The 26811-nt window shown below is 34.3% G+C and overlaps 2 protein-coding genes, 1 long non-coding RNA gene, 1 other non-coding gene and 1 pseudogene across 7 annotated transcripts; 4 read left to right on the top strand and 1 right to left on the bottom strand.

Moving 5' to 3' along the window:
* The first annotated feature begins 10 nt into the window (after positions 1 to 10).
* TRNAE-UUC lies at positions 11 to 82 on the top strand. The gene has a single exon. It is a non-coding gene; the product is annotated as a tRNA-Glu (tRNA).
* Positions 83 to 143: 61 nt separating this feature from the next.
* LOC106407452 (40S ribosomal protein S21-2) lies at positions 144 to 1239 on the top strand. Of its 2 annotated transcripts, none has more exons than XM_048761920.1 (4): positions 144 to 273; positions 513 to 598; positions 704 to 836; positions 1043 to 1239. In XM_048761920.1, exons 1-4 carry the CDS (start codon positions 169 to 171, stop codon positions 1106 to 1108), a joined length of 390 nt encoding a protein of 129 aa, XP_048617877.1. In that variant the 5' UTR covers positions 144 to 168; the 3' UTR covers positions 1109 to 1239. The 2 variants fall into 2 exon arrangements, with proteins under 2 accessions (XP_048617877.1, XP_048617878.1); XM_048761921.1 differs by having other exon boundaries at positions 186 to 273; positions 527 to 598.
* A 176-nt stretch (positions 1240 to 1415) lies between these two features.
* LOC106348681 (ATP-dependent DNA helicase Q-like SIM) lies at positions 1416 to 5930 on the top strand. 3 transcript variants are annotated; one of them, XM_013788470.3, is made up of 15 exons: positions 1416 to 2247; positions 2333 to 2552; positions 2635 to 2745; positions 2841 to 3030; positions 3168 to 3474; positions 3784 to 4004; positions 4242 to 4298; positions 4391 to 4471; positions 4579 to 4642; positions 4725 to 4824; positions 4916 to 4999; positions 5080 to 5149; positions 5253 to 5375; positions 5454 to 5546; positions 5618 to 5930. In XM_013788470.3, the coding sequence occupies exons 1-15, from the start codon at positions 1713 to 1715 to the stop codon at positions 5918 to 5920; spliced, it is 2559 nt and encodes an 852-aa protein (XP_013643924.1). In that variant the 5' UTR covers positions 1416 to 1712; the 3' UTR covers positions 5921 to 5930. The 3 variants fall into 3 exon arrangements, with proteins under 3 accessions (XP_013643924.1, XP_013643923.1, XP_013643922.1); XM_013788469.3 differs by having other exon boundaries at positions 5080 to 5167; positions 5259 to 5375; XM_013788468.3 differs by having other exon boundaries at positions 5080 to 5167.
* A 4382-nt stretch (positions 5931 to 10312) lies between these two features.
* On the bottom strand, positions 10313 to 12004 carry LOC125589621. Its single transcript, XR_007325795.1, has 2 exons — positions 10585 to 12004; positions 10313 to 10495 (listed from the first exon to the last, which is right to left on the bottom strand). It is a non-coding gene; the product is annotated as an uncharacterized LOC125589621 (long non-coding RNA).
* Positions 12005 to 12588: 584 nt separating this feature from the next.
* Positions 12589 to 18261, top strand: LOC125589620 (annotated as a pseudogene).
* The last annotated feature ends 8550 nt before the right edge of the window (positions 18262 to 26811 follow it).

Here is a 26811-nt window from a genome sequence, read left to right as displayed (position 1 = left end):
CACCAACAAATCCGATGTCGTCCAGCGGTTAGGATATCTGGCTTTCACCCAGGAGACCCGGGTTCGATTCCCGGCATCGGAGCTTTTTTTTTTAAATTTTATATGCTAAATATATAAACAATCTTGGGCCTTACTGGGGCCAACAGCGAGTTCATTTTTTTTTCTTTCATGGCCCGTTTTAAAACTTTTAGGGTTTATTCGAAGTATAAACGCTGTGGCTTCTCAGTCGTGTGGCTTCTCCTCCTTTGCCGCACTTGCTTTGCTTCTCCTCAGGTAATAATAATACTTAACGAACTCTTTTTTGATTCTCCGCTGGATAGCTTCTAGATTCTTTGTCCTCGTACTAATTTGTATTATCTAGCTAGCTGTTACCTTGACTATAACCTTGAACGTTGTCGTTTAATATCTGGTTAATTTTATTGTTCTGAATGGCGTGTACTTGATGCAGTTAACTGTCGCTGTTAGAGAGTTCTATTCTAACGTAGTTGTTATGTGTTCTGTTTTTGATATAGTGTTTGAATTTTAGATATCGTCTACTTGAATTCAAGATGCAGAACGAAGAGGGTCAGGTCACGGAACTCTACATTCCTAGGAAATGGTAATACAATAATGTTTCCTCTTCTTTAAATTAATTTGTTACGTAATCTCTCATAGGCATCTTTATTGACAGTTTTTTTTTTTCTTTTTATATCTGAAACCACAGCTCTGCTACTAACCGGATGATCACATCAAAGGATCATGCCTCTGTGCAACTCAACATTGGTCATTTAGATGCTGATGGCATCTACACCGGTCAATTCACTACCTTGGCTCTCTGCGGTTTTGTTCGTGCCCAGGTTTGTCATAGACTTATCTTTAGATTCTGGAATCTTTGTGTTATCAATTTGTCAATCGTAGTTGGTTTTTTTTGTTGTCTCTTGAATGGTCTTGTGGCTTGAAATAGTATATAAGCTTTTTTGAGTTAATTAGTTTTGTTAGAAGAAGTAGGACTTATCAGCTTGAGCAAACACTGCTTAATATTCATTTGATTGACTATTTGCAGGGAGACGCTGACAGTGGGGTGGACAGGCTGTGGCAGAAGAAGAAGGTCGAAGCCAAACAAATCTAAAGAGCCTGATTAAGCTGTCCTTTTGCTTTGTTCTGAATGTTGTTATTTAATTCAAAAATGATCATCGGACATACTGAAGTAATGATGATATTTGCTTGACTCTTGGTTTTAATGCTTCTTGTGTTCTGATTTTCCTCACATCTTCAAAATTTGTCAAACCTTTCTCATTTTCGAACAATCTTTAAAGAATTGGGATAAGCCAAACCAAATGTTAATGATATCTGAACACTCAAACCACACAGTATAGTTTAGTTATAGTTATATGAATGAATTACAGGATAATATTAATTCACGATCCGAACGACGTCGTCAGGGGAAGGTGAGCGGCAAATTTGATGCACTTCCGTTCATTGTTGAGTGGTTTTATTTTGGCGCTTAGGGTTCTTATTTGCGATTCCTTCATCTCCTCGCTTGCGGATTCCCAGAAACATTGTCCTCCAAGGTGAGTGATCAAAGCTTGAAAGCTCTGTATCTCTGGCGATGGCGGAACATTGTTAGTTAATTCGATTACTAGGGTTCGGAGTTCTGAGTATTATCATTTGCTTAAGCCGATACCCATATTAAAAAGGACTGTCCTTTAGTCAGACCAGACAGTTTGAACTCGATGGATAAGCTAGATTCGTGTTTCGACGAGGCTGTGATGAAGCTTGTCGAAATGGGTTTTACAAAACCGGATGCTGTGGAAGCTGTAAAAGCTGTAGGGAAGTCATGTGGTGACGCTGTTGAGTATCTTCTGAATAGAACTGGTGGATTCTCTTCTGCTAGTTCACTATGTTCTACAAAGAGTAATAGTAACAAGACCCTTGGCAAGAGAGCTTTGCCCTCTTCGTTTTCCTCCGGTTCAATGCGACAGTCGAGTCTGTTTGACCATTTTAGATCCGTGGATCGGAACAAGAAGAAAGGTGGCAGCTTTGGGACTTCAGTAGTGTCTGATCCTTCAGAAGAGATGATAAAGCCTCCTCCTTTGGTGTTTACTGAGTCAAGTGGTTGCTCAGAGGCTTCATCAACTTGGGAGAAAAGAGTTGATTCCATTCTACGAATCCGGTTTGGTATTTCGTCTCTGAAAAGTTTCCAAAGGGAGGCTTTGTCAACATGGGTTGCTCATAAGGACTGTCTTGTTCTAGCTGCAACAGGATCTGGTAGATTCCCTTTTCACTCATCGCTGATGCCTTCTTCGTTCCTACATGGAGTCTAATTGCGGTTTATGTGTGTCTCACCATGCAGGAAAATCTCTTTGCTTCCAGCTTCCTGCATTACTGACGGGAAAAGTTGTTGTCGTGATCTCGCCATTGATAAGCCTGATGCATGATCAGTGCCTTAAGCTATCAACGCACAAAGTCTCTGCTTGTTTTCTTGGTTCAGGCCAACTTGATAATCGTATAGAACAGAAGGCAATGCAGGGAATGTATCAGATCATATATGTCTGTCCTGAGACAGTGGTTCGGTAAATTTCTGAAATTCTCTTAAATGAGTGCATTTGTATTATTTTTTTATTTGCTTAAATGATGATTTAAACTTGATCGCAGACTGATTAAACCACTCCAGAAGCTTGCCAAAACTCATGGAATTGCTCTTTTTGCTATTGATGAAGCTCATTGCGTATCAAAGTGGGGACATGATTTTCGTCCGGACTATAGGTATGTTTTTTAAGAATCAAAACTTGCAAGTGTTATTGCTTTTCTGTGTGTGTTCTTAGTTTTCTAAACAAATCTCCCCGATGCTGGATTTTCAGGAAACTATCTATGTTGCGGGAAAACTTTTGTGTCAGCAGTTTGGCATTCTTGGAGTATGATGTGCCGATAATGGCATTGACTGCAACAGCCACAGCTCACGTACAGGAAGATATTCTTCAGTCACTTCACCTGTCAAAGGAAACAAAAACTGTTCTCACTTCATTTTTCAGGCCAAATTTGCAATTTTCAGTGAGTTTCCAGCTCAGATTTAATTTCACTTTACATTTAGGAATATGATTAGCAAACTAATATGCAACTTACTTGATGCTGAATGTGGACCATGAGATGTAGAGCTTAAAGTTGATGTTTTTTTCTGTCATTTACAGGTTAAACATAGTCGAACAAAGTCTGCAGCTTCATATGCAAAAGACTTCCAGAACTTAACTGACTTATACTCTGGAAAGAGAAAGGCTACCGGGAAAAAGCTAGCAGTAATCTCATTAGAGTCAGAGGGGCAGAATGATTTTGGTTATCACGATGCTGAAAGCATTCATGAGACAGATAACGATGATGATGATGAAGAGGATCCGGAGAACTCTTTGGCAAAGCAAAACAGTTCAAATGGGAAAGAAATGTCAGAAGAGTATCTGGAAGATGAGACCGACATCTTCCAGAGTGTTGACGATTGGGATGGTAGGCTCCTTTTCATTTTTGTTTGGTAACAGAATGATCTAAAACTGTTGATCCAACTACACAACTTTGATTTCAAAATTAATGGCTGCATGTAACTTAGTAATAGCGTTAGTAAAATACATAATCTTGGCCAAGTTTCGCTTGGTTAAGTTTTCACCTTATGTTCAAACTAGATTGGCGAAATGGTAACTTATCGAAAGTAAATATGTTGACAACAGAAATAAAGTCCTGTATGATTTATTTTTTCTTTTCTTAATATATCATTGGTGTTGAGGAATGGTGGTTTAGATTCAGATTTAATCATTGCAGTTGCTTGTGGCGAGTTCTGTGCAATGTCTCCTTGTGATGTCCTGGATATTCCTGATCCTTCCGGAAAGCAGACACCTGACGAATGTGGACACAATCATAGTAACAAGGCGAAGAATCTTGAAGGACCGACAATTATTTACGTTCCTACAAGAAAGGAGAGTGTAAACATTGCAAAGTATCTCTGTGGGGTTGGACTGAAGGCTGCAGCTTATAATGCAAAGGTATGGACTGAAAAAATGTACTTTTTTTTCTCTTATGAATCTTCTGAACTGTTTCTTAGGAATGAAAATTGTCAACCTTTATTAACTTGGTATCAAGTCACTATATCAACCAAGCAGCTATAATAGATTTTTGTTTTGTTTCCAGTTAATGATGGCAAGATCTTGGATTCTTAATTAAATGCTTTTTGTTTTAAAATGTTGTTATGGCTGTTTTTAACAGTTTGTTACATTTTACAGTTGCCAAAAAAACATCTGAGACAAGTTCACCAAGAATTTCACGAAGATAAGCTGCAGGTAATTTTATTGTGTTCTGACTCATCCTGAATGTTCTACTCTGTTATCCACTTCATGTGGAAGAATATTGACGTTATGGTACTCATCTTCAGGTTGTTGTTGCCACAATTGCGTTTGGAATGGGAATTGACAAGAAAAATGTCCGGAAAATCATCCATTATGGTTGGCCGCAGGTCTCTCTCAGAGCTCTTTAAATGATTTTAATATTTAACATTTATGGATACCAAAATATATAAACAAATCTATCTTATTACATCTCATTGAAATAATGAAACCGCAGAGCTTGGAAGCATACTACCAAGAAGCTGGTCGAGCTGGAAGAGATGGGGAATTGGCTGAGTGCGGTGAGATGATTAATATTGATTTGTTTTGGTAGTGTAGAGATCATCTTGTCTTCCGTGCCTAAAAACAATCTGGGATTTACAGTGCTCTATGCTAATCTATCGAGAGTACCAACACTTTTGCCGAGCCGTAGGAGCAAAGAACAGACAGAACAAGCTTACAAGATGCTATCTGATTGCTTCAGGTCTGTATCCTAATCAAATACGTGTGTGTGTGTGCATATTTCATTTTTTCTTTCTGTATTCTTTTACATCCATTCTTCTTTTCTTATGCAGATACGGAATGAACACTTCACAGTGTCGAGCGAAAATACTCGTGGAGTACTTTGGGGAGGATTTCACTTCCAAGAAGTGTAACTTGTAAGTCATCTCCTTCTTGTAAAAGACCATTAAGGTAAAACTAGCGAACTGTCGTAATACCTTTCCAATCTATGAAACAGATGCGATGTTTGCACTAAAGGGCCTCCAGAGCAAGTTAATGTACGAGAGGAAGCTAATCTTTTGTTTCAAGTAATCTCTGCCTTTCACGTACGTCTTTGGAGTAGACAGATGATTCCATTTGGTAATTTAGATGTCTTATATTATGACCGTTCTTAAGCTGCTAGTGGATTAGTTGCAGGCAGAGACTAGCTCTGAGCATGCATCATATGAAGATTACGGACTCGGCAACAGCAAACAGAAGAAGTTATCTTACAAACCGAATCTTTTCTTCTTCATCAGTAGAATCAGGGAGCAGGTAATCTTGTATTTCAACAAATTACATAGTACATTTATTTTGTCATGATATTAATATGAGGCCTTTGGTTGGTGACAGTCCCAAAAACTCATGGAGATAGATCGTCTTTGGTGGAAAGGTCTTGCCCGTATCATGGAAGCCGAGGGATACATCAAAGAGATGGACAACAAGGTAGTAACAAAAAAGCAACCCCCCCTTTCTTTTTTAGTTTCATGATCCACTCCTTTGGTTTTGTGTTGCAGTCTCGTCGAGTTGAGATAGCTTTTATAGAACCAACAGAAAAGGGGAGGAAGCAACTAGCTTTCGAAGATGACAAGCCACTTTATGTATACCCAGAAGCAGACATGCTGGTTTCATTGAAACAACGCAGAACATACAGCGGATTCTCATCTTGGGGCAAAGGATGGGCAGATCCAGAGATCAGACGCCAACGGTTAGAGACAATGAAACGCCCAAGAGAAAGGAAACCACGAAGAGAACGATCACGTCAACAGCAACGTCCTTTGAAGTTACAGAAGAATCTTCCATGGAAAAGCAAAGAATAAACCTCTCTCAAGTAACGAATCCACTTTATATTTAGATCATTTCTTCTTTTACCAAAGCACATTCTGTTCATGGGTCTTTACGGAAGCATAATATTCCTTTCTACAATTGCTCTTTCAGGTTCGTTCTTCTTTGCTCTCAGTCCCATGTTCAGGCAGAGACGTCGAGCCATAGAGAAGCTGAAGCTAGTGAATGAGGCTTTGGTTGCTGCGGAAGAGAATGTTGCGAGGCTCCAAGAGCGCCATGATGTGATTCTCAAAGAGATATGTTCTTATTACCTCGTTAACTCCGAGCTACAAGAAGCTTTGGTTGCAGCTCGAGCAGCCGTTGATGTTGCTTCAGGTTTTGTCATAGAGCTTAGAAGATTACAGTTGAATTTATTAAACTCACTTTCTTAATGTATGTTAAACACACGTATTAATGGTGATTGGATTAATTAATTAAAGATATAGCATGATTAACGTGAGGTGATGTCTCTAACTAAACAAACCTTAAAATCCATCATCATGAACCCCATAAACTGCCTAGCTACTGCTTTACTAACTATCCTATGTCTCGATGAAGCATTCCATCGTTTGCATGTGCATCTTACTTTTCCAACACATGTAATCGGAACTTTGGAGAGTATCTCCCCGATCAAATCTCTGGAAAGATCAGAGATTGTCGTCATTGTTTGAAACAGGTGCCGAAATTAGTTAGGGTTCTAACTTTTTCACGATTGCTTATAGATGACATATACCACACATTAGGTTATGCTTGTTATATTTATACGTGTTACACAAAAACAGTGGGTTTAATCACCGACACAACAATATATATCAAATTATGTAGATATTGAAAACTATATATTTTTTGTATATTTTATAGAGAAAATTACTTAGATTGTGACTCTTATTTTTTTAACTAATTACTACACTAATTCTATATCTTGTACACACGTTAAAAATGGGTGTGAAAGACCAAATAACCCTTTTAGTTGATAATTATTATAACTAGATCTTTTTTCCGCGCTACGCGCGGATTATGTCTTATTATATTTTATATTTAAAAATGATTTGGATTATTTTTCACTAAAATATTCATAAAATATGCAAAAAAAAGTAATTGACAGTAATTAGCGATGTTTGGTTGTGATTCTTTAGGTTGATGAATTCCACTTTATTTCTAACTATTGTGTATTTTACTGCATAATTATACACCTATGACTTTAGCTTCATTTCAGACAAATATATAAATATTTTTTTATAAATGTATTCTATTTCAAAAATATTTTTACTATATGTTTGATAAATATTTGAATGATAATAGTTTTTGATAACTAATCAAATTCACTCACCTAAATCTTTAAATCTTGAATCAATATCTTTTTTTTTAATGAACTTACTTTTACACTATTATATAAGCAAAAAATAGAGTAAAATTATATCATTTTACTCTTAATTTTATTTTAGAATAAAAATATAAATTGAAGTTGAAAATGCTCTAAAACGAAAAAAAAAACTTACTGCAGGGATATAATGAATACCTATGTTTGAAACTGATCCAATGGTTTTTTTTAGAGCAGTTTGGTGAGTCGTTACAAATATCTGCATTTCTTCTTATGACTCATTGTTATGTTTCTCTACTCTTTTGTATCATATGGTTTTTTAAGTACTATCAAAAACTGGTCTACGCTGCCCATTGTTTAAAAAATATTATTATTATTATTATTATTATTATTCTGGTTAAACAAATGGTTAAACAAAATGAAATTAAATTTTCAATACAAAATTTTAACTGACACAATGTATGTAAAAACAGTTGGTTACATTATTGTAAACCATATTTATAACTGAAGAAATACCTACTTTTCTAAAATACCTTGATGAAGTCTATTAAAATAAGAGAGTTGTTCTTTCTAGGTATTAAAGTGTATGTAACATCCCTTACTTATTCATAAACAACCTTAACAACTTCTGTTTTTTTGCATATGAATTTGGAGATGTGTGTCCTTATACAGTGTATTGCCTTATAACATTTGTTTGTACTGTTTGCTAAGTATATTGTTGTTTTTAGTTGACCTTAGGACATTTTCAACTCTACTACATAATTTATTTCAAAATAAAATTTGGAGTAAGAAATGCTATAACCTTATTCTATTTTTATTTTATAATAGAGGAAACATGGATAACTCGATAAATAGAGTAATTATTTTATTTTTTTTGTCTATTACTTTATTTTCACTCCATTTTTAGAGCATGGTTAGAGAGTAAATTCAATTCCATTATAAAATTACTTTATTTAGGAACAAAAATGAAGTTTTATATTGGAAATGTTCTTAAAGATATATGATGTGGAGTTAGCCTATATTTATTACCACTGATATGTACTACAATATCTGTAAATTCATAAATTCTATTCATTTTCAAAAATTTCTTCTTGTTTATATGCTTTTAAAAATAAGAAATTTAACTTTAACCATTTGTCCATATTATTGTTTGGTTTTATGTTTATTACTATTTTTTGAATGACTAAACTGATAATAGTAATACATTTTTTATCTAAGTAGATTAAGACCATTCCTAATTTATCGATCTATTTGTGTGATTTTATATTGTTCTCAGACGGTTTATGTGGGCAAATAATTTAAATTTTCATAGAGTTACAGAAAATAGAGTGTATATCTTTCTTGTTTATTTTTTTGTACTGCATCCGTTTTTTTATTATTTGGAACTACCCTTTTTTTACCACCATTCTGCATTTTAAATTATATTCTTTTGACTAAATATTTTAAATTATATTACTGGATTGGAAAACGTTTTGGTATTATAGTAAATTGAATTTTTTTTTTCTTCGCCATTTTTTTGAAGAGAAAAATAGTGTTGAATTTTTTTATTTAACAGATCTTAAAACTAAATATTAAAAAAATTTAAAATTATATAATTTTTACTGTATACTTATGTGTTTCACTTAATAATTTAGTTTTTTTAAATAACTTGTAAACTATTTGTGAATGAATTTATTTGGAAAATATTTTGGTATTATAGTAAACTGAATTCTTTTTCTTCACTATTTTGTTTTGAAGAGAAAAATAGTGTTGAATTTTGTGATTTAATAAATCTTAAAATTAAATATTAATTAAATACAAAATTATATAATTGTTAGTGGATACTTTTGAGTTTCACTTAATAATTTGTTTTAAAAAAATAACTTGTAAACTATTTGTGACTGAATTTAATCATCACAAATATACAATCAACTTACTCCGGAATTTATCTTAAAGTTTGTACTTGTATTACATTTTATTTCGTAGTCGCTTGAACATAATTTGCATTATAGTATATAATTTAACTTCGGAAATTTAATAGTACAATAAAACTCTTAATAATATTGGAACTATGATAATTTATTAATTTATAGAGCTATTAATTTAGAGAAATTTTCATTTTTAGACTTATATTTTAAAAATATATTATATTTAAAAGAAGGAATGAATGCTTTCATAATAATATATATTAGGTAAAACTTTATAGATTTGAAGTTCATCAATATTTATGATATTATTTGATACTAAAGTAGACCCTCTATAAATTAATAAAAAATTCCGGTCCCAAGTTCGGCCGGTTCAAAATATGACACAAATCAATAAAATAAGAAGATAATATGTTCTTAGAAAATCCTATGTAAATATATGGTCTCATTAAAATCATAAATTAATAATATATCTATATATACATTTCATATAAGTACAAACCAAATATTATATTATTGATTTTATATTCACAATAAAAATACTTCTATTTTTTCATAACATTTCAATATATTTTGATAATATTTAGTAAAATTATATCGAAAAACCACATATAAGTTATATAAAACATAAAAATATAAACCAAGTAATATAATAAAACAATTTGAAAGTCAATTTTCTAAATTTTTTATTTATGTATATATGGTATAAATAAAAATAGAAAAAAGTCGAAAAGAATCGAAAAAGAAACTTTTTGTAAATTAATATCTCTATAAATTAACATAATTTCAAAGTCCCAACATTATTAATTTATAGAAAATAATGTTCAATTTATAGATGTTCTATTGTACATTGTATGTATGTTGAATACATATGGAAGTATACAAATGAGTTTTTATATGTAATTTGATAAAGCTACACCAAAATATTGAAATGAAAAATAATAATTAGAGAAACAATTCATTTTGAAGATTAATAAATTACATACCACTCTTAGATCAAATTGAATCTACTTTACATGTTTTCCTAAAAAGATCAATCCTTTTTTATAAAAGGGTCCATTAAGCTATAAAAATACCAGTAATCTAGGTATAATTCTGAAACGAAGAAATAAGTCACAACTTGCAAAACACTTGGAAGAGGAATTGGCAAAGAACGCAGGAAAAACTTAAATAGGTCTTTACCAATTTTGAAAATCACTAAGGAAAAGGTTAAAAAGCAAGTACAATCTTACCGACTAACGGCAACTTACGCCAATGAACATAATTCCAAAAACATAGTATAATTACAAAACACAACTTTGGTTTCCTTAGTTCCTAAGCTGAAGCTTACTTCTGTAGCCGGACCCCTACAAACAATAATTGTCAAAACTAAATAAAGATAGAAGAAATAAATATGGATCATGGATAAAAATATTGGAGAAAGATAGTTGCGCACCTTGTCATCAAATATGAAAACGCCTTGGGACTTATTTTGTCCATTCATCATTTAACAAACAATTTAGATAACACTGTTTGATTGCAGAGATAAGTGTTCATATATAACCACTATCTATCAGAAAAGATTATCATTTCAATATAATATTAAATATTTAAATAAATTAATAGTAAAGTATATAATCTAGCTTAATAAGCAATAATGGTAAGCAAATCTGCGCACACAACTATAGAAGTTGCTGGAATAAGGAGAGACACTTACAGCCACAAGTTTAAGAGTCTGATCTTTTTCCAGTTTCATCCTTACCACCTGAGATCTCCGGTTCGGGTCTTCAGCGTCCATCCACGAAACTCAAATTCGAGAACCGGAATGCATTCAGCGAGTAACCCAGCACGTCCATCCAATGCGCCCAAAACAGTTTATCCCCTTCCCCACTCGGAATCATCTCCTCTATCGCCTTACCTAACCCCACATCCTTCGCCACGTGTTCGTCGCAACATCCATCCGCAACCGTCGTCTCTCTCATAAACTCTCTCTGAAGCGTAACCGCCGAAATCCGATCGCACGCCCCGGTGTTCAGCCGAAACGTCAGCAATCTCTTCTCGCCGTCGCGCAGATCGTAGAGACTAACGAAGAAGACGCCGCACTCGCCGTTACTCCAAATGCATTTCTGAAACACCCATTTCGATTCCGATTGACTGGTTCAAAAGCAATGTGTGGATTCCCTAAAGAACTGTAGGAGGAGACACGCTTCAGAAAATCTTCATAGCGGCTTCAGAACAATGGAGCCATGTGGATGTGTGATATATGTTAGGTTACATAAACTGGCACTATCAAATTGAGGGGTTTGAGAAGATTAGGTCATACCTATTCTTCGATCAGAAGCAGGTGAAGGCCGATTAGCATCCCGACTTTAGCGGGATATGGGCTTCTCAAAAGTGAATCAACTTGACAGGCGGCGACTTTGTCGAAGTAAACAGTCAGAGATCGACGATTTGGAGCGTTTTAGGGCCACCATAGCGATGGTTCAAGGATTTGGAGTCTATATATATATATGTATCAAAGAGAAGTTGGAAAATGGATTGACATGTAGAAGTTTGAGCATACTCTAAACGGCAGAAGATGAAGAAGAGGTAACAGATGGCTAGGTAAACTTTATGTCAATTAAATCAGAATCTTTACAGTAGAGAAATCTGAAAAGGTTGTAAACGGTGGCTGTGATTAATTAATTTTGCCCGTATTTTGAATAATAATGATATGTATTTTGGGCTATAATGATGAGCCACGACAACACAGAAAATCAGAAGCCCATAACTAAGTTGGCCTGCGAAAATTTTGTGTTGACTAACAGCAGACTGACGTGGCAAAATGAAACTTCATTATTGGTTGATTTTTAAAGTGACGTGGACACCTTTCCTGTGGATTATATATCCCTTTTATTATAGGATAGATACTTCCATTGTCATTAATTTTAGAAACTTAAACATGATAAAAATAAATCTAATCTCAAATGAAAACAGTTTTCTTGTTAACAAACGAAGAATTTTTTTTAGGGTTCACACGATTCATCACCAACACCTCCGATTGTTGTCTATTTGTGTGAATCTCGGTTTTCACTAACAATTTCCGGCGGCCACTATCCATTGCTGAATAGAAACCAATAGAAACCCTAAATCCGAACACCCCCCCCGGCTATATCACTAACCACAAGAGTATATCGAGTTGAGAAACGAGGTTTGTGCTTTGGTCTTCTCTTGTTCTTCCCCTGAGACGAGGATTCTGTTACGGTGTTCGAGAGCGTTGAGGATAAAGATGTCGTATCATGGAACACTGTGCTTTAGAAGCTCTTTATAGAGAAAAAGTAGACACTAGTGAGTTCACTTTGTCTTATGTGCATCTCTCAAGATTTTGCAGCAAGGGAAGCAATTTCATGCCATGGTCGTGGTCACCGGACGCGATCTTGGGGTTATAGCAACTTCATTTATTAGTTAGTTTTTACTCTAGTGTAGGGTTGATGGGTGAAGCCATCAAGGTTCATATCAGTAGAGACTGTGTGATTCTTCTGGAGATTAGATTTCTTAGATTTCTCTAGTGTGTTGTTGTTCATTCTAAACTCTGTACTTACATACTCTTTGGTAAGTGATCTATCTGTACTAGTAGAATATTGAGTTGAGTTAGTGAAACAACAATAGAGAAAGATCTGTGGGAAAGAGAACAAACGAGTTTTGAGCTTGTTTTGTTTTGTTGACACCGACGTTCGATCTTGGTTTTAAAAGGCGACCGCTTCGCTCGCCATGGCGAGTAGCGACCTGAGGCCACCTCCAAAACGACTCAGGACCCCAATGCTAAGCGAGGTACGAGAGTCGACCGCCTTTACTCGCTACACCTGTATACACTGAGTCGATCATTGCGTCGCTACGTTGTTGATAATCAAACCGTTAGCAAAATTTTGGTTTCAAAATAAGTAAAATAGCATATAAGTGTATTATACTCTAAATATCCTCTAAATATACTATAAATATACGCTAAATATACTCTAACCGAATGCCCTAATCCATCTAAAAAGTAAAAACCCTAAGTGAATGTACTATATAATAGTAATACGTCCCCTTACTTTTTCACAAGTTCTCTTGCTTTCTCTAAGCTACTGACGGCATAAGCTCTTCTTTACTTTATCGGTTTGTTTTGTTAGTTAAAGTTTTAGTGTTTACCACATCATGTTGATCACATATAAGGCTCATAGTGTCATATCTTCTTTATCACATACCTTCTCTATTCACGCAAACCTCTTATATATCACGCATCATTCATTTTGTTTGTTAGAGTTTATTTACTTAGCTTGTGTTAAGAACCTTATACGTTCATGTACCTAGTTTGTATTATATACGTAGCTTAACATTCTTTTTAAATTATGTTTACTATGTTTTTTTTTCAAAGTTTCATATAATTTATGGTATTAGGAATAGAAGGTACCTTTTGAGCGGCTGATACGTGATGCGATCGCCATGAAACGCCATGGCGAGTGGCGAGTGTCGAGCCTCCTTTCGCCAATCCTCGCCACACGACATTTAAAACCAAGCGTTCGATGGGTTTCTTCTTCTTACAGAAGAGATATGGCGTTGTGGCAGATGTTTGGATGGTCAGAAGGACATCTAAATGAGGTATGATACAAAGCCACGTTCAAGGCTATAGAGACAGTCTGCTTATGTTTTCACTGTTGGTGGAGCTCTTGGTCCTGGGTTCTATGCAGACTTCACTATGGCAACGAGGATAACAATATCAAGGAGTTTGCGCTTGGTTGGGTGTGGAGCATTGTTTTGATTTAAGCTTCTTATTAAATAATTGAATTGATGTAGTTTGAGTTTTCAAATATGTTTATAGTAAGTGTTGGTTCGTTAAAAAAAAATCCTTGAATATTCTTAAACAAAACGTTATTGATCAACCAAATATGTAATGACATGAGACATCAAGAAAATTACAAGATTTTCCAATCGCTCTGACCAAAAGAATGTAGGTAACTTTTCTATAATCTTTTTTTTTTTGGGTTTACAATTTAAATGGTGATGGTACAAATTGACTTTTGTTTAGGTGTTTACGGTTAAAATTATATTTTTGTATTTAAATGGTTTGTAACGGTTTTCTAAAACCATTCAAATTTGATTAAATACAGTAAATTGTGGTCAAAATAATAAATAAGTCTATTGATTCTACATTAAATTTGCCAAAACTGATCAAAACCATATATTGAATGCGCTTCAGCCATGCTTGGTGTCTCCTCTATCAAATCCCGGGAAAGATCAGAGATCGTCGTCTTTTCATCAACTTTTATACTCATCATTAATTTTATCAACTATAACCAATCTACCATATACCAAGCTTCTTCCTCTTCACTTACCTCCACGTCTCCAATGGTTCAAAAGCTTCTAGAAGAGTACACCTTTGATGATGAGTTCTTAAGATACTTTTAAGTTGTCCAAAATACTTTTAAGTTGTCGAGAGTTTCTCTGTTCTTCATTGTAATGAAATATCCTGACTTGGTGGTATAGACGCCGTCCTTAGTAGGTGTCCAAACGAAAGCGTCAATGGCCCCTAATGTGCTCTTTGAGATGCTGAGAATTTCCTTTGAGATGAGTGGGAATAAGGATTTAACTTTGGGAACGTTCCACTCGTTGGATGCTCTAGTTAGTAGATCAGCAACCATAAGATCTTGATCCTTTTCATTCGGTGGGCCAACCGGTCGTCCAATATTATCTTTTAAGATCCAGCGATCCCGCCACACTCTTGTTGAATTCCCATCTCCGATCGCTTTTTGTTCCACTCGTTCGAACTTTTTTTTATTATAGGCATTATTTTGTTTTGATTTGGTAACTGGTACTGTGAGAAGGGACGGATTAGCTCATAACGATTTCTCTTTCCATCAAATATTGGCTGGAGAATTAAAGGATAGGGTAACTAATAAAATGCATTTCATACTAAACGATCGGGACGAGTATTTTGGTACAAAGGTAGTTGCAACACACATATGTCCAAACGGATGTTTGTTTTGTGATAAAATAAGTACTTGGTCAAGACTTCAGTACGAGTAATAAATAAAAGTAATTGACTAAGTCTTGTTCAAAGAAGATGACAAAAGGCAAAAGAAAACAAAGAGGAGATGATATGCGGAAACAAACACGGCACTTATAAAAATGTAAACCTATCGTTCTTTCCTTTTTCCCGATAGTACTAAGCCTTGGTTGATTTGCACCAAACTTGGCACGTAAGAGCATACGAGTGGGAAACAGTAGGGATTACTTGTCGCACAAGCCACACCTAATTACAAGATTTCATCATGCACAAGATAAAATTAGGGTTATATGCTGCAGATATTGCTTGTACCGAAAGTAACAAGGAAGATAACACGTACGTAGCTACACGGCTTGGATCACGGTGGCTGGTACAATCTCCGTTGATCACTGCACGACTCTCCGGTTACATGTACCGCTCCTCCAGTGACCCACGTTAACGATGGGGGTGATTGTGTGGTGAGACTGTGGATCCAATTCCATTTGTCTTCTCTCCCTCTCGACTTTGATCACATTCGTCGTGTTACGGACCTGGTACGAGATGACTACACGTGAAAGGTGATAGATCCCTGACGGTAAGGCTGCGACAATGGGCGATGGTGATGGCACGCAACGGATTGACATCAAGTCCTCAATCAAAAGGGCGGTGGTTTTATATGAACGCTGGCTCAGACATTGTTATTGTTAGACACTTACTAAACACACAATAAGTACAATAGTTACCAGATATAATATGTATGAGATACCTTCGTCGTTCTCCTCAACTTTGTATATTCGTTCTTACATTATTTAAATTTTAATCACCATTAATGAAGATGATTAAGCCGTTAATTTTCAAAGCCAATCAAATAATTCTTGAAAGGAAACGGAATATTAAAATAAGTGTTCATTATAAGAATTGACTCACCGTATATTAAGTTCAAGATTTAAGTGGTGGTCCTCCGAAAAAATCATTATTTATAATATAAAACAAATATGCCTTATTTACAGTGTTAATTAATTCCTTGTTTTTATCATAGATGTATGTACGTAAAATGAAAACACGACTTGGTCCACACTCCACAGTTGTACCATATTTACCAAATCAAAAACCTAACACTAACTCTCACTCGCATATATAAAACTTACATCCTCTACTCTTAACTCAGATCACTAATAACTAAAACATAATACAAAAAAAAAGAAACACACATTAAAAAAATGGCAGCTAATCTAGAAGACGATTACATAGACATGGAAGTCACATCTTTTACTAACCTCGTACGCAAAGCTCTTCAAAAACAAAAACAACAACAACCCTAGAGAGTTTGAGTTTCAAATGTCTCAACTTTGTCCTCTTGAGATAGACAAAACCACGTTTCCAGCAGATGACTCTTCTACAAAGGCAAGCTTCTTCCTCTTCACTTACCTCCACGTCTCCTAAGGGCACCATTATTGGGAGTCCCTTAAGGCATCCCTTAGAGGAGGGGGGTGGGAACCGAGGAAGAAAGAGAAGGGAAAAACCCCTAATTAAAGGCTGTCCCTTACTCTCCAACGACCAGAAAAAAAAAAAAAAAAAAAACAATGGACTATCTTTCTCTCACTCTTCATCCCACCAATAATGTTGCTCTAAGGGTTCAAAAACTTGTAGAAGATTACACCTTTGAACAAAAATTCTACAGCACACCTTTATAGCCACCGGAACGTTTACTACTCCGGTGACGAGTAACACCCCTTTCGAGTCTTGCGCCGTCTCTCTAGCAGATTCTTGTCAAGTGAGTAAAGAGCCTAACCCTAAAGACTATTTTCTTGAATATTCAAGTTCAGTGGAGGAGGATGAGAAGAAGAAATCTTGGAGCAAGAAACTGAGATTATTGAACACACGATTGAGTTTTGGGAAAGAAGATTAAATCTTCGAGTGCTTATCTAATATCATTTTTTGCGAAGTCAAGCTGTTCTGATGAGCCAAGAGTTGCTGATGAAGGATCTATTTTGAGGTATTCTGAAGCAGAGAGACCTAAAAAGAAAAGTAATGGTTCTGTTCCTGGGAGGCGAGCCATAGCCCATAGGAGATCTTTTTCGATTTCTATGAGGAGACAACCTGCGAAGAGTTTGAACAAAAAGTCATCGACTAGTTTAGGGTATCCCCAGTGCCGGTCTGGTTCTAACCGGCGCCTAAAGCAAAATAGAAAAATAATGCCCTTTACATATATTTAATCTTTTTGTTGAATTTTAAAATATTTAATAAGAATAATACAAAACATAATAGAAGGAAAACTATAAGGGAAGGGGGTGAAAGCAGTGTTCGAACATCCCACTTGAAGGGCCAAAGGAAAAGTTAAAAAAAACCACTATACTAAAGAGACTTGGTTGTATTTTGGCGCCCCTAAAATATATATAAACTCTGGCACCTAAAGTCCATGCTTTATTAGTTTTAGGCCAGGGCCGGGCATGGGTATTCCCATTGCAGTTTTTGAAGAGAAGTACGAGTTCGAACTCAGAGATAGAGAATTCTACTCAAGGAGTTATCTTGCATTGCAAGCAATCTCAGCAACAGAAGCAGAAGCAGTAGAGGGTTAATGAAGTCGGATTCTGTTCGTTGTCAGCATCAAGAATTGCAGTGGCAGATGATCGAGAACGGGTTCAGATGTTTAGAGGTTAAGTAAGCAATTAAATTGGACATGAAGATGATGAGAAGATTTAAGTGAGAGTGAGAGAACTAAAGATTAGATTCTTTGTTTTCTTTTGATTTTTTTCTCTCTTTTTTTTTGCTTCTTTTTTAATTTTCAATGAAATTTCATAAAATTCCGAATGCCATTTCCGTGTAAAACTTAAACAAAAACGATTACAACTCTTTGTTTTAGATTTAAATTACTTGTGATTTGAAATTTTTATATTCGATTCCAGTTTAGAAATTTAAATTAATGTAAATGTTTACCATATATAATCTGAGAGTATTTAAGGATGTTATTATTAAGTTGTAGAAAACTATATCATAGATTTATACAATGCTTGCTTGCTCATGTCATGTCATTAGTAATAGTACACCTTAAATGTACAAATCTATGAAAATAATATAAAACCCTCGAAAGTGCTAAACCGCCACGTAGTGAACAAACGTATGATTCTCGTACCTACATAATAATTAAGCAAAACCAAAAATCACAATTTCGTATTAAGAAAAATATAACAAATTTAAATTTTATGGAAAATGTAAAAGTGACGTACAATTGTCGGCGGCGTATGGTTCGGCGTTGAAGATCGGGGCTTTGCGCGAAAGTGTAATTAAACGTCAGGCCTCCGTGAACTACCCTACCGCCTATGACCCGGTTGCCATTTGGAAACAGAGTCCATGCGTGATCGTCGGCGAATGTAAGCATCCGTACTCGGTATAGGCCCAGCGCATCTACTGTATAAGTTGATTGAGGCAGAAGTGCACGATTCTGAAACAAAATATGCAGTTCCTCGGCGTTGAGCCACCGCTCGTGGGAGGCGTTTAGTACTTGCTGAAGATCTACAAAAGACAACAGAGTATGAGTATAAAACAAACAATCGATTCTAATGAACTGAAGATTTCTTGATAATCAAGAAATCTAGAAACCTATAACTAGAAACAACAACAGTTCCCAACCTACACAAACTAACAAATAACAATCATTCCCATCAAAGAAAGAACAGAGATGACTTCTTGATGTTCTATAACTCTTCTCAAGATGATAACAATTTTGAAATACGCTTTCGAAAAGTAACAATTACATACCCTGGTTAACAACCGCTATTAGTTGAAGATTCACGGATGCCATTAGCGAACGAGCGAGAGAGAGGAGGGTACGAGCGGGAGAGGAACGAGAAAGAGAGGAGAGACAGTGAGCAAGCGAGTTTTGTGCGCGAGCGAGAGAGAGGAGGGTACGAGCGAGAGAGGAACGAGAAAGAGAGAAGAGCCAGTGACCAAGAGAGTTTTGTGCGCGAAAGAAACAGATCTCTTATTAAATAAAGTAGGGTTCATGAAGCCATGTAACCAAATAGTTCAACAAAAGACTTGACACGTGGCCATTTTTAAACCAGGTTTGCTTATTTCGTTTTCATTTTGTTTTGTTTTATTATGGGCTTACAGGACTGTTATTTTATTTTAAAATATCGTATAGAATGCTCAATGCATGTAAAATGTTAATACACTATCATAAATATTCTCTCATATTTTACGTATATTTATTTAAATAATATAATATTTTTTTTTCTAATCATAAAAGTTTTATATATTAAAACAGAAATCATGACTTCAATTCATGTGTGATTTTTTAAAATATGGATCTTTAATAGAAATCAGTTATTATTCATTTATTACTAATTATATGGCTTAACTTATATCATTGCTAATAAAATGACTCCTACAAAACCGAGCTGGTTAACAAACCAACATTAGATTTCTTAATAAATTATACATTAGATCTAGCGTGGTATAATTGAAGCTGATTGACATATGATTGGTAATCGAGTCCACCTAGCTACCATCGTATACTTGCATTTTAACCATTTCATAGATCTTTTTTTGTTTTGATGACCGTGGGGTTCCCAGACGGTAAGCCCAGACTAATCCCCACGAGGCCTTCCATCCGGGCACGCACGGTTATAGGCGGGAAGGTGGCCAAGGCGACTCGAACCCAGGGCGGGCACTCCAGCCGGAGTTCCAATACCACTAGGCCAAGAGCTCTTGGTTCCATTTCATAGATCTTGACCATCGTATACTTTCATTTTACTTGCTGTATAAACATAAACCATTTTAACCATTTCATAGAATAATACATTTTCGTACTGTTTTGGAGTTCGGGTATGTTATACATGTTGTTCATGTAATAAACAAAACCAACACGATTTACATTTTATATATAGTTGTGCCCCTAGATCTGCCGGTTATGCCACATAGATGTGCCGGTTAAAACAAAACCTGTTCATATACTTGCTAATATAATTCAATCAAAATTCAAACCATGGTTTTATCTTTAAAACCAATATAATAAGATTTTTCAAAACTAAGATTCTGTTGCAACAATAACGGGGACTTGCCAAAACTAAGATTATATTGAAACAACCAAATCTCATGTTTGTTTCCTAAATTTTTGCTATGAAATATCAAAACAACGTTGAAGAATATCCTCTAATATATCAAGATATCATTATCTACGATATAACTAACCATAACAACCGATCCAAAATTTTCAACAATTGATTTTCTTCCTTGCGAATAAAGTCATGGCATATTCTCCCTAAATACCCTAACAAACCTAGCAATCTATATATATCGATCTCACTACACTTAAGCTTAACCATCACCTAAACTAAATCAGTTTGAGCTATGTCTATGATCCAAGCATTTTCGTTACTAAAAGACGTCAAGCCCTACAAACAGGGCTGGCGAGTCCAAGTTAAGTTGCTTCACTCCTGGAGGCAGAAAACCAATTATGGAGGAGATACCCTTGAGATGATCTTCGCAGAAGAAACTGTGAGATTATTTTTATACGTTTTATGTTATCACTTTTGCAATTGTTTATGTACTTTACGAACTAAATAAATATGTCTATGTACTAAGTTTTATGATCTGTTTTGTTTCAGGATGTTAAGATACACTGCTCGGTCAGGAAGACTCTCATAAAAAAAACAGAGAGTAAAATACGGCTTGGTGAATGGCGACTCATAGACACATTTACAGCTCTCCATCATTTATTGTTTATTACTATATGCTAAGATCATATTTTAAAAATATCTTTGAAACGTGATGTGTTTTTCAGATTTATGGACTTCATGAGAAGGGAGGAGGAAGTTCTTTATCGTACTTGAATTTCTTCAAGCTGTTTTCAACTTATTTATGGATTTGTGTTGTTTTTGATATAACTTATCATTTTTCTATATATTTTCTAGATGTTAAAACTATAGCAAAGAAATAAAAACAATTAAACCAAGATATGCAACCTTCAATCAACTCACAGCCAAAACTATCAACGCAAAGAATCTGTTGTACATCACTTATTATCTAACCAAACCACTTAGATATACTAGCAAACGATAAATGGTTCTAATCTAACTGCGCTTCCCTTCTTATCTAACCAAACCACTTAGATATACTAGCAAATGATAAATGGTTCTAAAAAGCTAACCTGACTTATCGAATAGTGAGAGTCAAATGGCTGAGTTATGATGGAGTCTTTTCTACAATTCATTGTTATCAATATCATTCCTGAAACAAAGAAATATTGTCTTACTAATTAATCAATATTTAATCTACCATTTAAGTAATTAATCTTAGTAGTTAATCTATATTGTCTTAATAATTAATCAATAAATAATGAAAAAACAATTTGTATAGTTCACCTGATGTTTTCATGAATTGAGTGACAAGTAGCATGATTTTCCCAGCACTTGGTGATTTCCATTAAACATTCTCCGGTAACCCGATCCTGCAGAACTTTCCTGCAACAAAAGAGACCAAGTAAATGTTTTTTTCAAAGCTCAGATATTGGTTGTGGAGATGGCGATATTTACCATAGTGTAATGATCCTTGCCTTTCCTTGGAGCCTCTTTACTATCGACCTCCCAATTGTTCATCCGCGCAACCGCATGCTGCGAGACAGTTTGTATGATATATTTCTGTTAGCTTGACGAAATAAATCCGTTGCGCACAAAATGTTAAATGACGAAATCAATCGGTTGCGCAGTTCGAGAAATTAATATCTACACCTCAGAATATCATTCCTCACGATCATTCAAGAGTTCCTCTGCACGCCTAAACCATGTACGAGACTTTCCAGTGGGTAAGATGTTGAGCTCTGTTTCTTGATCTGAAGATCATTCAACAGTTCCTCCGCAATAGAAGAACTTTGCAGTATCTTCCATTTCCGTCATTGTCAAGATGATTCTCTGCAGAGTGAACAAAACAGAGCTTAAGAATATGAAACAGAGCTCAACTAATATATTTCGTCATTAGCTTGAAACTATCCTACGCTCAAGCTCCAAAACAGATCAATATCAACTTAGTATATTAAAGTACCTGTCTATTTTGTCAACGTGTCTGTTATTCCTCTCCCCCGAACACAATTGAGGTTCCAAGACTTTTATTGAACAGATTTTTGATCTCAGTAACTAAGCTTGATCACCCAGTAACCGATCTTCGTTGTTGCTTCTCCAATTTCATATAAACGCCGATCTGTATGATTTAGATATAATCTATCAAATATCGATTCAACATAACAAAACCCTAAAATCATGTAAAATAGAAATCGGTTGTTAGATAAAATTAAAATAAACTCCAAACCATTGTAGATAAGCGTTAGTTAGTGATGATCTTCAAAAACTTCTTCCGTTTAGATTCAAGTGAAAAGTGATCTGTATATATGTTCAACGATTTGGTGAGGAAGACATAAACGGATTCTGAGATCAGGTTTCCTCTGAACGAAGCTTAGGGGGTGTATTGGTTCTATGATTTTAATGGATTTGAAAATCCAAGCAAAATCTAGTGTTATTGGTTCTATGATTTTAAAATCTGTATTCAAATTCATTGTTATTGGTTCTATGATTTTAAAATAGATTTCAAAATTAGGTGTTATTCAATAGTAAGGATTTGATTAAGGATTTGATTTGAATTTGGATTTGAATAGATTTATAAGTGTTTTAGAGAGTAAAATACAAAGAAACAAATATTGAGTTATAGCTTGTTATTTTGAATGGATTTGTCTTATAAATTTTTCTCTAACAAAAAATGTCCAATATCTCACGTATACAACAAAAATTTCAAATAAGCCATGGCACTTTCATCATGCAATATTCTATTATTAACACCAACTTCCATTTTTCAGTAGAATATGTGATCGTTTTTTTTGGGTAGGAGTATGTCGTTTCTTTTGAACAAAAAGTTATATTTCCTGATTTTTTTTATTTTCTATTATTTCTATATTGATTTTCCGTTTTCCATAATACATGTGTCACGATTTCTATATAATCTTCATTATACACACATAATTTTATAAACAGACAAACACATAAAACCTAAAACCAGAAGCATCAATGGGAGAATCACATCAAGAAACACAAGACTCATCGCAAGAACGAGAAAAAGGTTCATATATTCAATGGAGTCCTGAAGAAAATAAAACTTTGATCAATTTACTTTTAGATGCTGTTGCTTCGGGTTTGCGTGACAGTAATGGCACATTCAGCAAATTTACGGTGGAGAGACGAATTATATCTACTCTCAATCGAATGCATGGATGCAATAAAACCTATCAACACTACTCAAACAGAATGAAGATCTTGAAAACAAAATATCTAAACGCGGCTGAACTTCTTCTTTTTAGTTCTGGATTTGGATGGGATTCAACCACAAAAAGGTTTACAGCTTCAAAAGAAGTATGGGATGAATATCTAAAGGTAAAAAAACATAAGGCTGTATTATTATTATTATTATTTTCATTAGGTAAAATTCGAGGTATTGCTATACAAGAGATACTTTTACGAGATCCAAGTTTGCTATAAGTGAGAATTTTCACAAAGTATTGCGAGCTTTAAACCAAATTTCACCAAGTTTTATGGCTACCGCCGGACCCGGAACACCTCACAAGATTAAAGAAAGTACAAGATTTTATCCATACTTCAAGGTACATTTTTTAATATTTTAACCATGATTGAGTTATTATTTTCTATAGATCATAATTTTACTATATGTTAGGATTGTGTCGGAGCTATCGATGGTACACATATATTTGCAATGGTGCAAAAATATGATGCAGCTCCTTTCCGCAACAGAAAAGGTGATATATCCCAAAATGTGTCGGCTGCATGTAATTTTGATCTTGAATTCATATACGTACTTAGTGGATGGGAAGGTTCAGCTCATGATTCAAAGATATTAAATGATGCTTTAACAAGGAACACTAATCGACTACCAGTTCCAGAAGGTACATATATATATATATATATATATTGTAAATCATACATATTTTTTCCAGATAACTAACTACTTTATTGTTTAATATCAGGAAAATTTTATCTAGTTGACTGCGGTTTTGCAAATCGTCGGAATTTCTTAACTCCATATCGAGGTGTTCGATACCATCTACAAGAGTTTTCTGGTCAGGATTCTATTCCTCTGAATGATAAAGAGTTGTTTAATTATAGTCATGCTTCCTTGAGGAATGTTATCGAGAGAATTTTTGGTATATTCAAATCTCGGTTTCTAATTTTTAAATCTGCACCCCCTTTTCCTTACAAGACACAAACAGAGATCGTACTTACGTGTGTTGGGTTACATAATTTTCTTCGGAATTTTTGTAGAACAAATAATTTTCCTGAAGAAAAAGACTCTAAGGATGTAGAAGATGTTGAAGAAGTTAATAACAATGATGAAGAAATTCTTGTAACTCAGGATCAGCAAAGAGAACATGCCAATCAAGTGAGAGCCACAATAGCAACAGATATGTGGAGAGATTTTATAAATGTATAATATATGAATGTGTTTTACTTTTTATATACTTTGTTTTATTATAAAGCTGAATTTATTGCAAATCCATTTGATTGATTTTAAAAATCCATTTATTTTTATTATGAATTCCGTATGTTTGATTTCAAAATCTATATGTCTGATTTAAGAATCAATGGATTTCTTAAATCCTAGAAGAATTCTCAAATCCATTAAAATAGTAGAACGCCAATAACCCCTATTTAAGTCGCGTGTATTATCACAAAAAGTGTGTTTTGTTCCCGGAAAAATAGGTAACTGAAATCTAATGGACTCATTACTTGGATCATAGACTATTGTGGCCCATATTACAATCTCCAATTTATTCTCTGAATTTGATTGATTTTTTATTTAATTTAAGAAGATAAGTTATTAACAATTATAGAAAAAAAATCTTTTAACATATTTTAAAGATATATCTATAAGTCATTTAAAATATATGTCAATGTTATTTGTTGAATAAAAGATAGTTCGTTTTTTTGAAAAAAATAACAAAAACAAAAACAAAATAGATATTTAATTTATTTATTTATAATTTTAATATAAGAGATATCTTATATATTAAAAGAGAAGTCACAACCTTGATTCATGTGTGATTTTTAAAAAAATGGACCCTCATTAAAAATCAGTTACCATTCATTTATTGTTAATAATATGGATTCATAATATAACATCGACTCCTATAAAACCAGAGTGGTTAAGAAACCCACATTTGATTCCTTAATAAATTATACATAGTGGTAATGTAAACCATCTAAAACATAAAACATAATCCATCATATTGAAATCATTTTCGTTCATAGACTAATACATTTTCGTTCTGTTCTAGAGTTCTGGTATGTTAATATACATGTCGTTCATGTAATAAACAAAACCAACTCGTATCAACAACATTTGTAGACAGACCATACAGCCGGTTCGTCGTTAACAGCTCATCCATTTCATCTAAAATGGTCCATAAAACCTCTGTTTTAGATTGGTTTTGTCACTTACACATTATTTATACATGCTCAAGTGATGATTCGAGTTCTATTATTTGAACATGTTCACCTGAAAAGAACCATCAAACCGGTCTTATCATATCAACATCGAGCCAATATATCATATCAGTTATAATTCGATCATTATTCAAATCATTGTTTATCTTTAAAATTAACCAATATAACAAGATTTTTCAAAACCAAGATTCTGTTGCAACAATAATATATATATATATTCCTTATATTGAAACAACTAATTTACACAGTATCATGTTACTTGAACGTTTAAAAAAGGATATTCTAACCATAATGATCGAATTATAACTTCACGTCGACTCCTCATGTGTTTTCCTAAATTTTTGCAATGAAATATCGAAACAACTAAGAAGAATATCCTCTAATATATCAAGATATGAATATTTACGATATAACCATAACAACTTATTCAAAATTTTCTACAATTCATATATATTACTTGCGAATAAAGTCACGGTATATTCTCTCTAAATACCCTAACAAACCTAGCGATCTATATATATATCGATGGCTCTACCCTTAACCTCAACCATCACCTAAACTAAAACAGTTTGAGCTATGTCTATGATCCAAGCACTTTCGTTACTAAAAGACGTCAAGCCCTACAAACAGGGCTGGCGAGTCCAAGTTAAGTTGCTTCACTCCTGGAGGCAGAAAACCAATGATCCTTGGCTTTCCTTGGAGCCTCTTTATGATCTTCCTCACAATTGTTCATCCATGTCATGCATGCTGCGAGACAGATTGTATTATATATCTGTTAGCTTGGCTTATCATTCCTCACGATCTTCCTCACAATATCATTCCTCACGATCTTCCTTGGCTTTCCTTGGAGCCTGTTTGTATTATATTTCTGTTACAAGAATAAATTTTAAAGTCAGTCATTGAACTTAGTAACTAATTTATGGATTATACAGAACTTACGTATACTGTTTGAGATGCCTAACCCATGTACGAGCTCTGTTTCTTGATCTCAAGATCATTCAACAGTTCCTCTGCACTAGAAGGACTTTGCAGTATCTTCCATATCATGCATCTTTGAGATGATTCTCTGCAGAGATTACAAAACAGAGCTTAAGAATATGAAACAATTGTAAATAATATATTTCGTCACTAACTTATTGCAGTATATCAATTTTGAAAAAAACAAAGAGTATATTAAAGT

The sequence above is a fragment of the Brassica napus genome, chromosome C7 (genome assembly GCF_020379485.1).
Source record: "Brassica napus cultivar Da-Ae chromosome C7, Da-Ae, whole genome shotgun sequence".
Lineage (NCBI taxonomy): Eukaryota > Viridiplantae > Streptophyta > Magnoliopsida > Brassicales > Brassicaceae > Brassica > Brassica napus.
Note: the sequence above shows the minus strand (reverse complement) of the source record. Positions and strands in the feature narration are given on the sequence as shown.

What these genes read in the sequence shown, in the direction of transcription:
- LOC106407452 (XM_048761920.1), top strand. Translation starts at nt 169, where the DNA reads ATGGCCCGTTTTAAAACTTTTAGGGTTTATTCGAAGTATAAACGCTGT. An exon ending in CTTGCTTTGCTTCTCCTCAG is followed by an intron (nt 274 to 512) that starts GTAATAATAATA and finishes TTTTTGATATAG; the next exon opens with TGTTTGAATTTTAGATATCG. An exon ending in GCGGTTTTGTTCGTGCCCAG is followed by an intron (nt 837 to 1,042) that starts GTTTGTCATAGA and finishes GACTATTTGCAG; the next exon opens with GGAGACGCTGACAGTGGGGT.
- LOC106348681 (XM_013788468.3), top strand. Translation starts at nt 1,713, where the DNA reads ATGGATAAGCTAGATTCGTGTTTCGACGAGGCTGTGATGAAGCTTGTC. An exon ending in TCTAGCTGCAACAGGATCTG is followed by an intron (nt 2,248 to 2,332) that starts GTAGATTCCCTT and finishes CTCACCATGCAG; the next exon opens with GAAAATCTCTTTGCTTCCAG. An exon ending in TCAGTAGAATCAGGGAGCAG is followed by an intron (nt 5,376 to 5,453) that starts GTAATCTTGTAT and finishes GGTTGGTGACAG; the next exon opens with TCCCAAAAACTCATGGAGAT.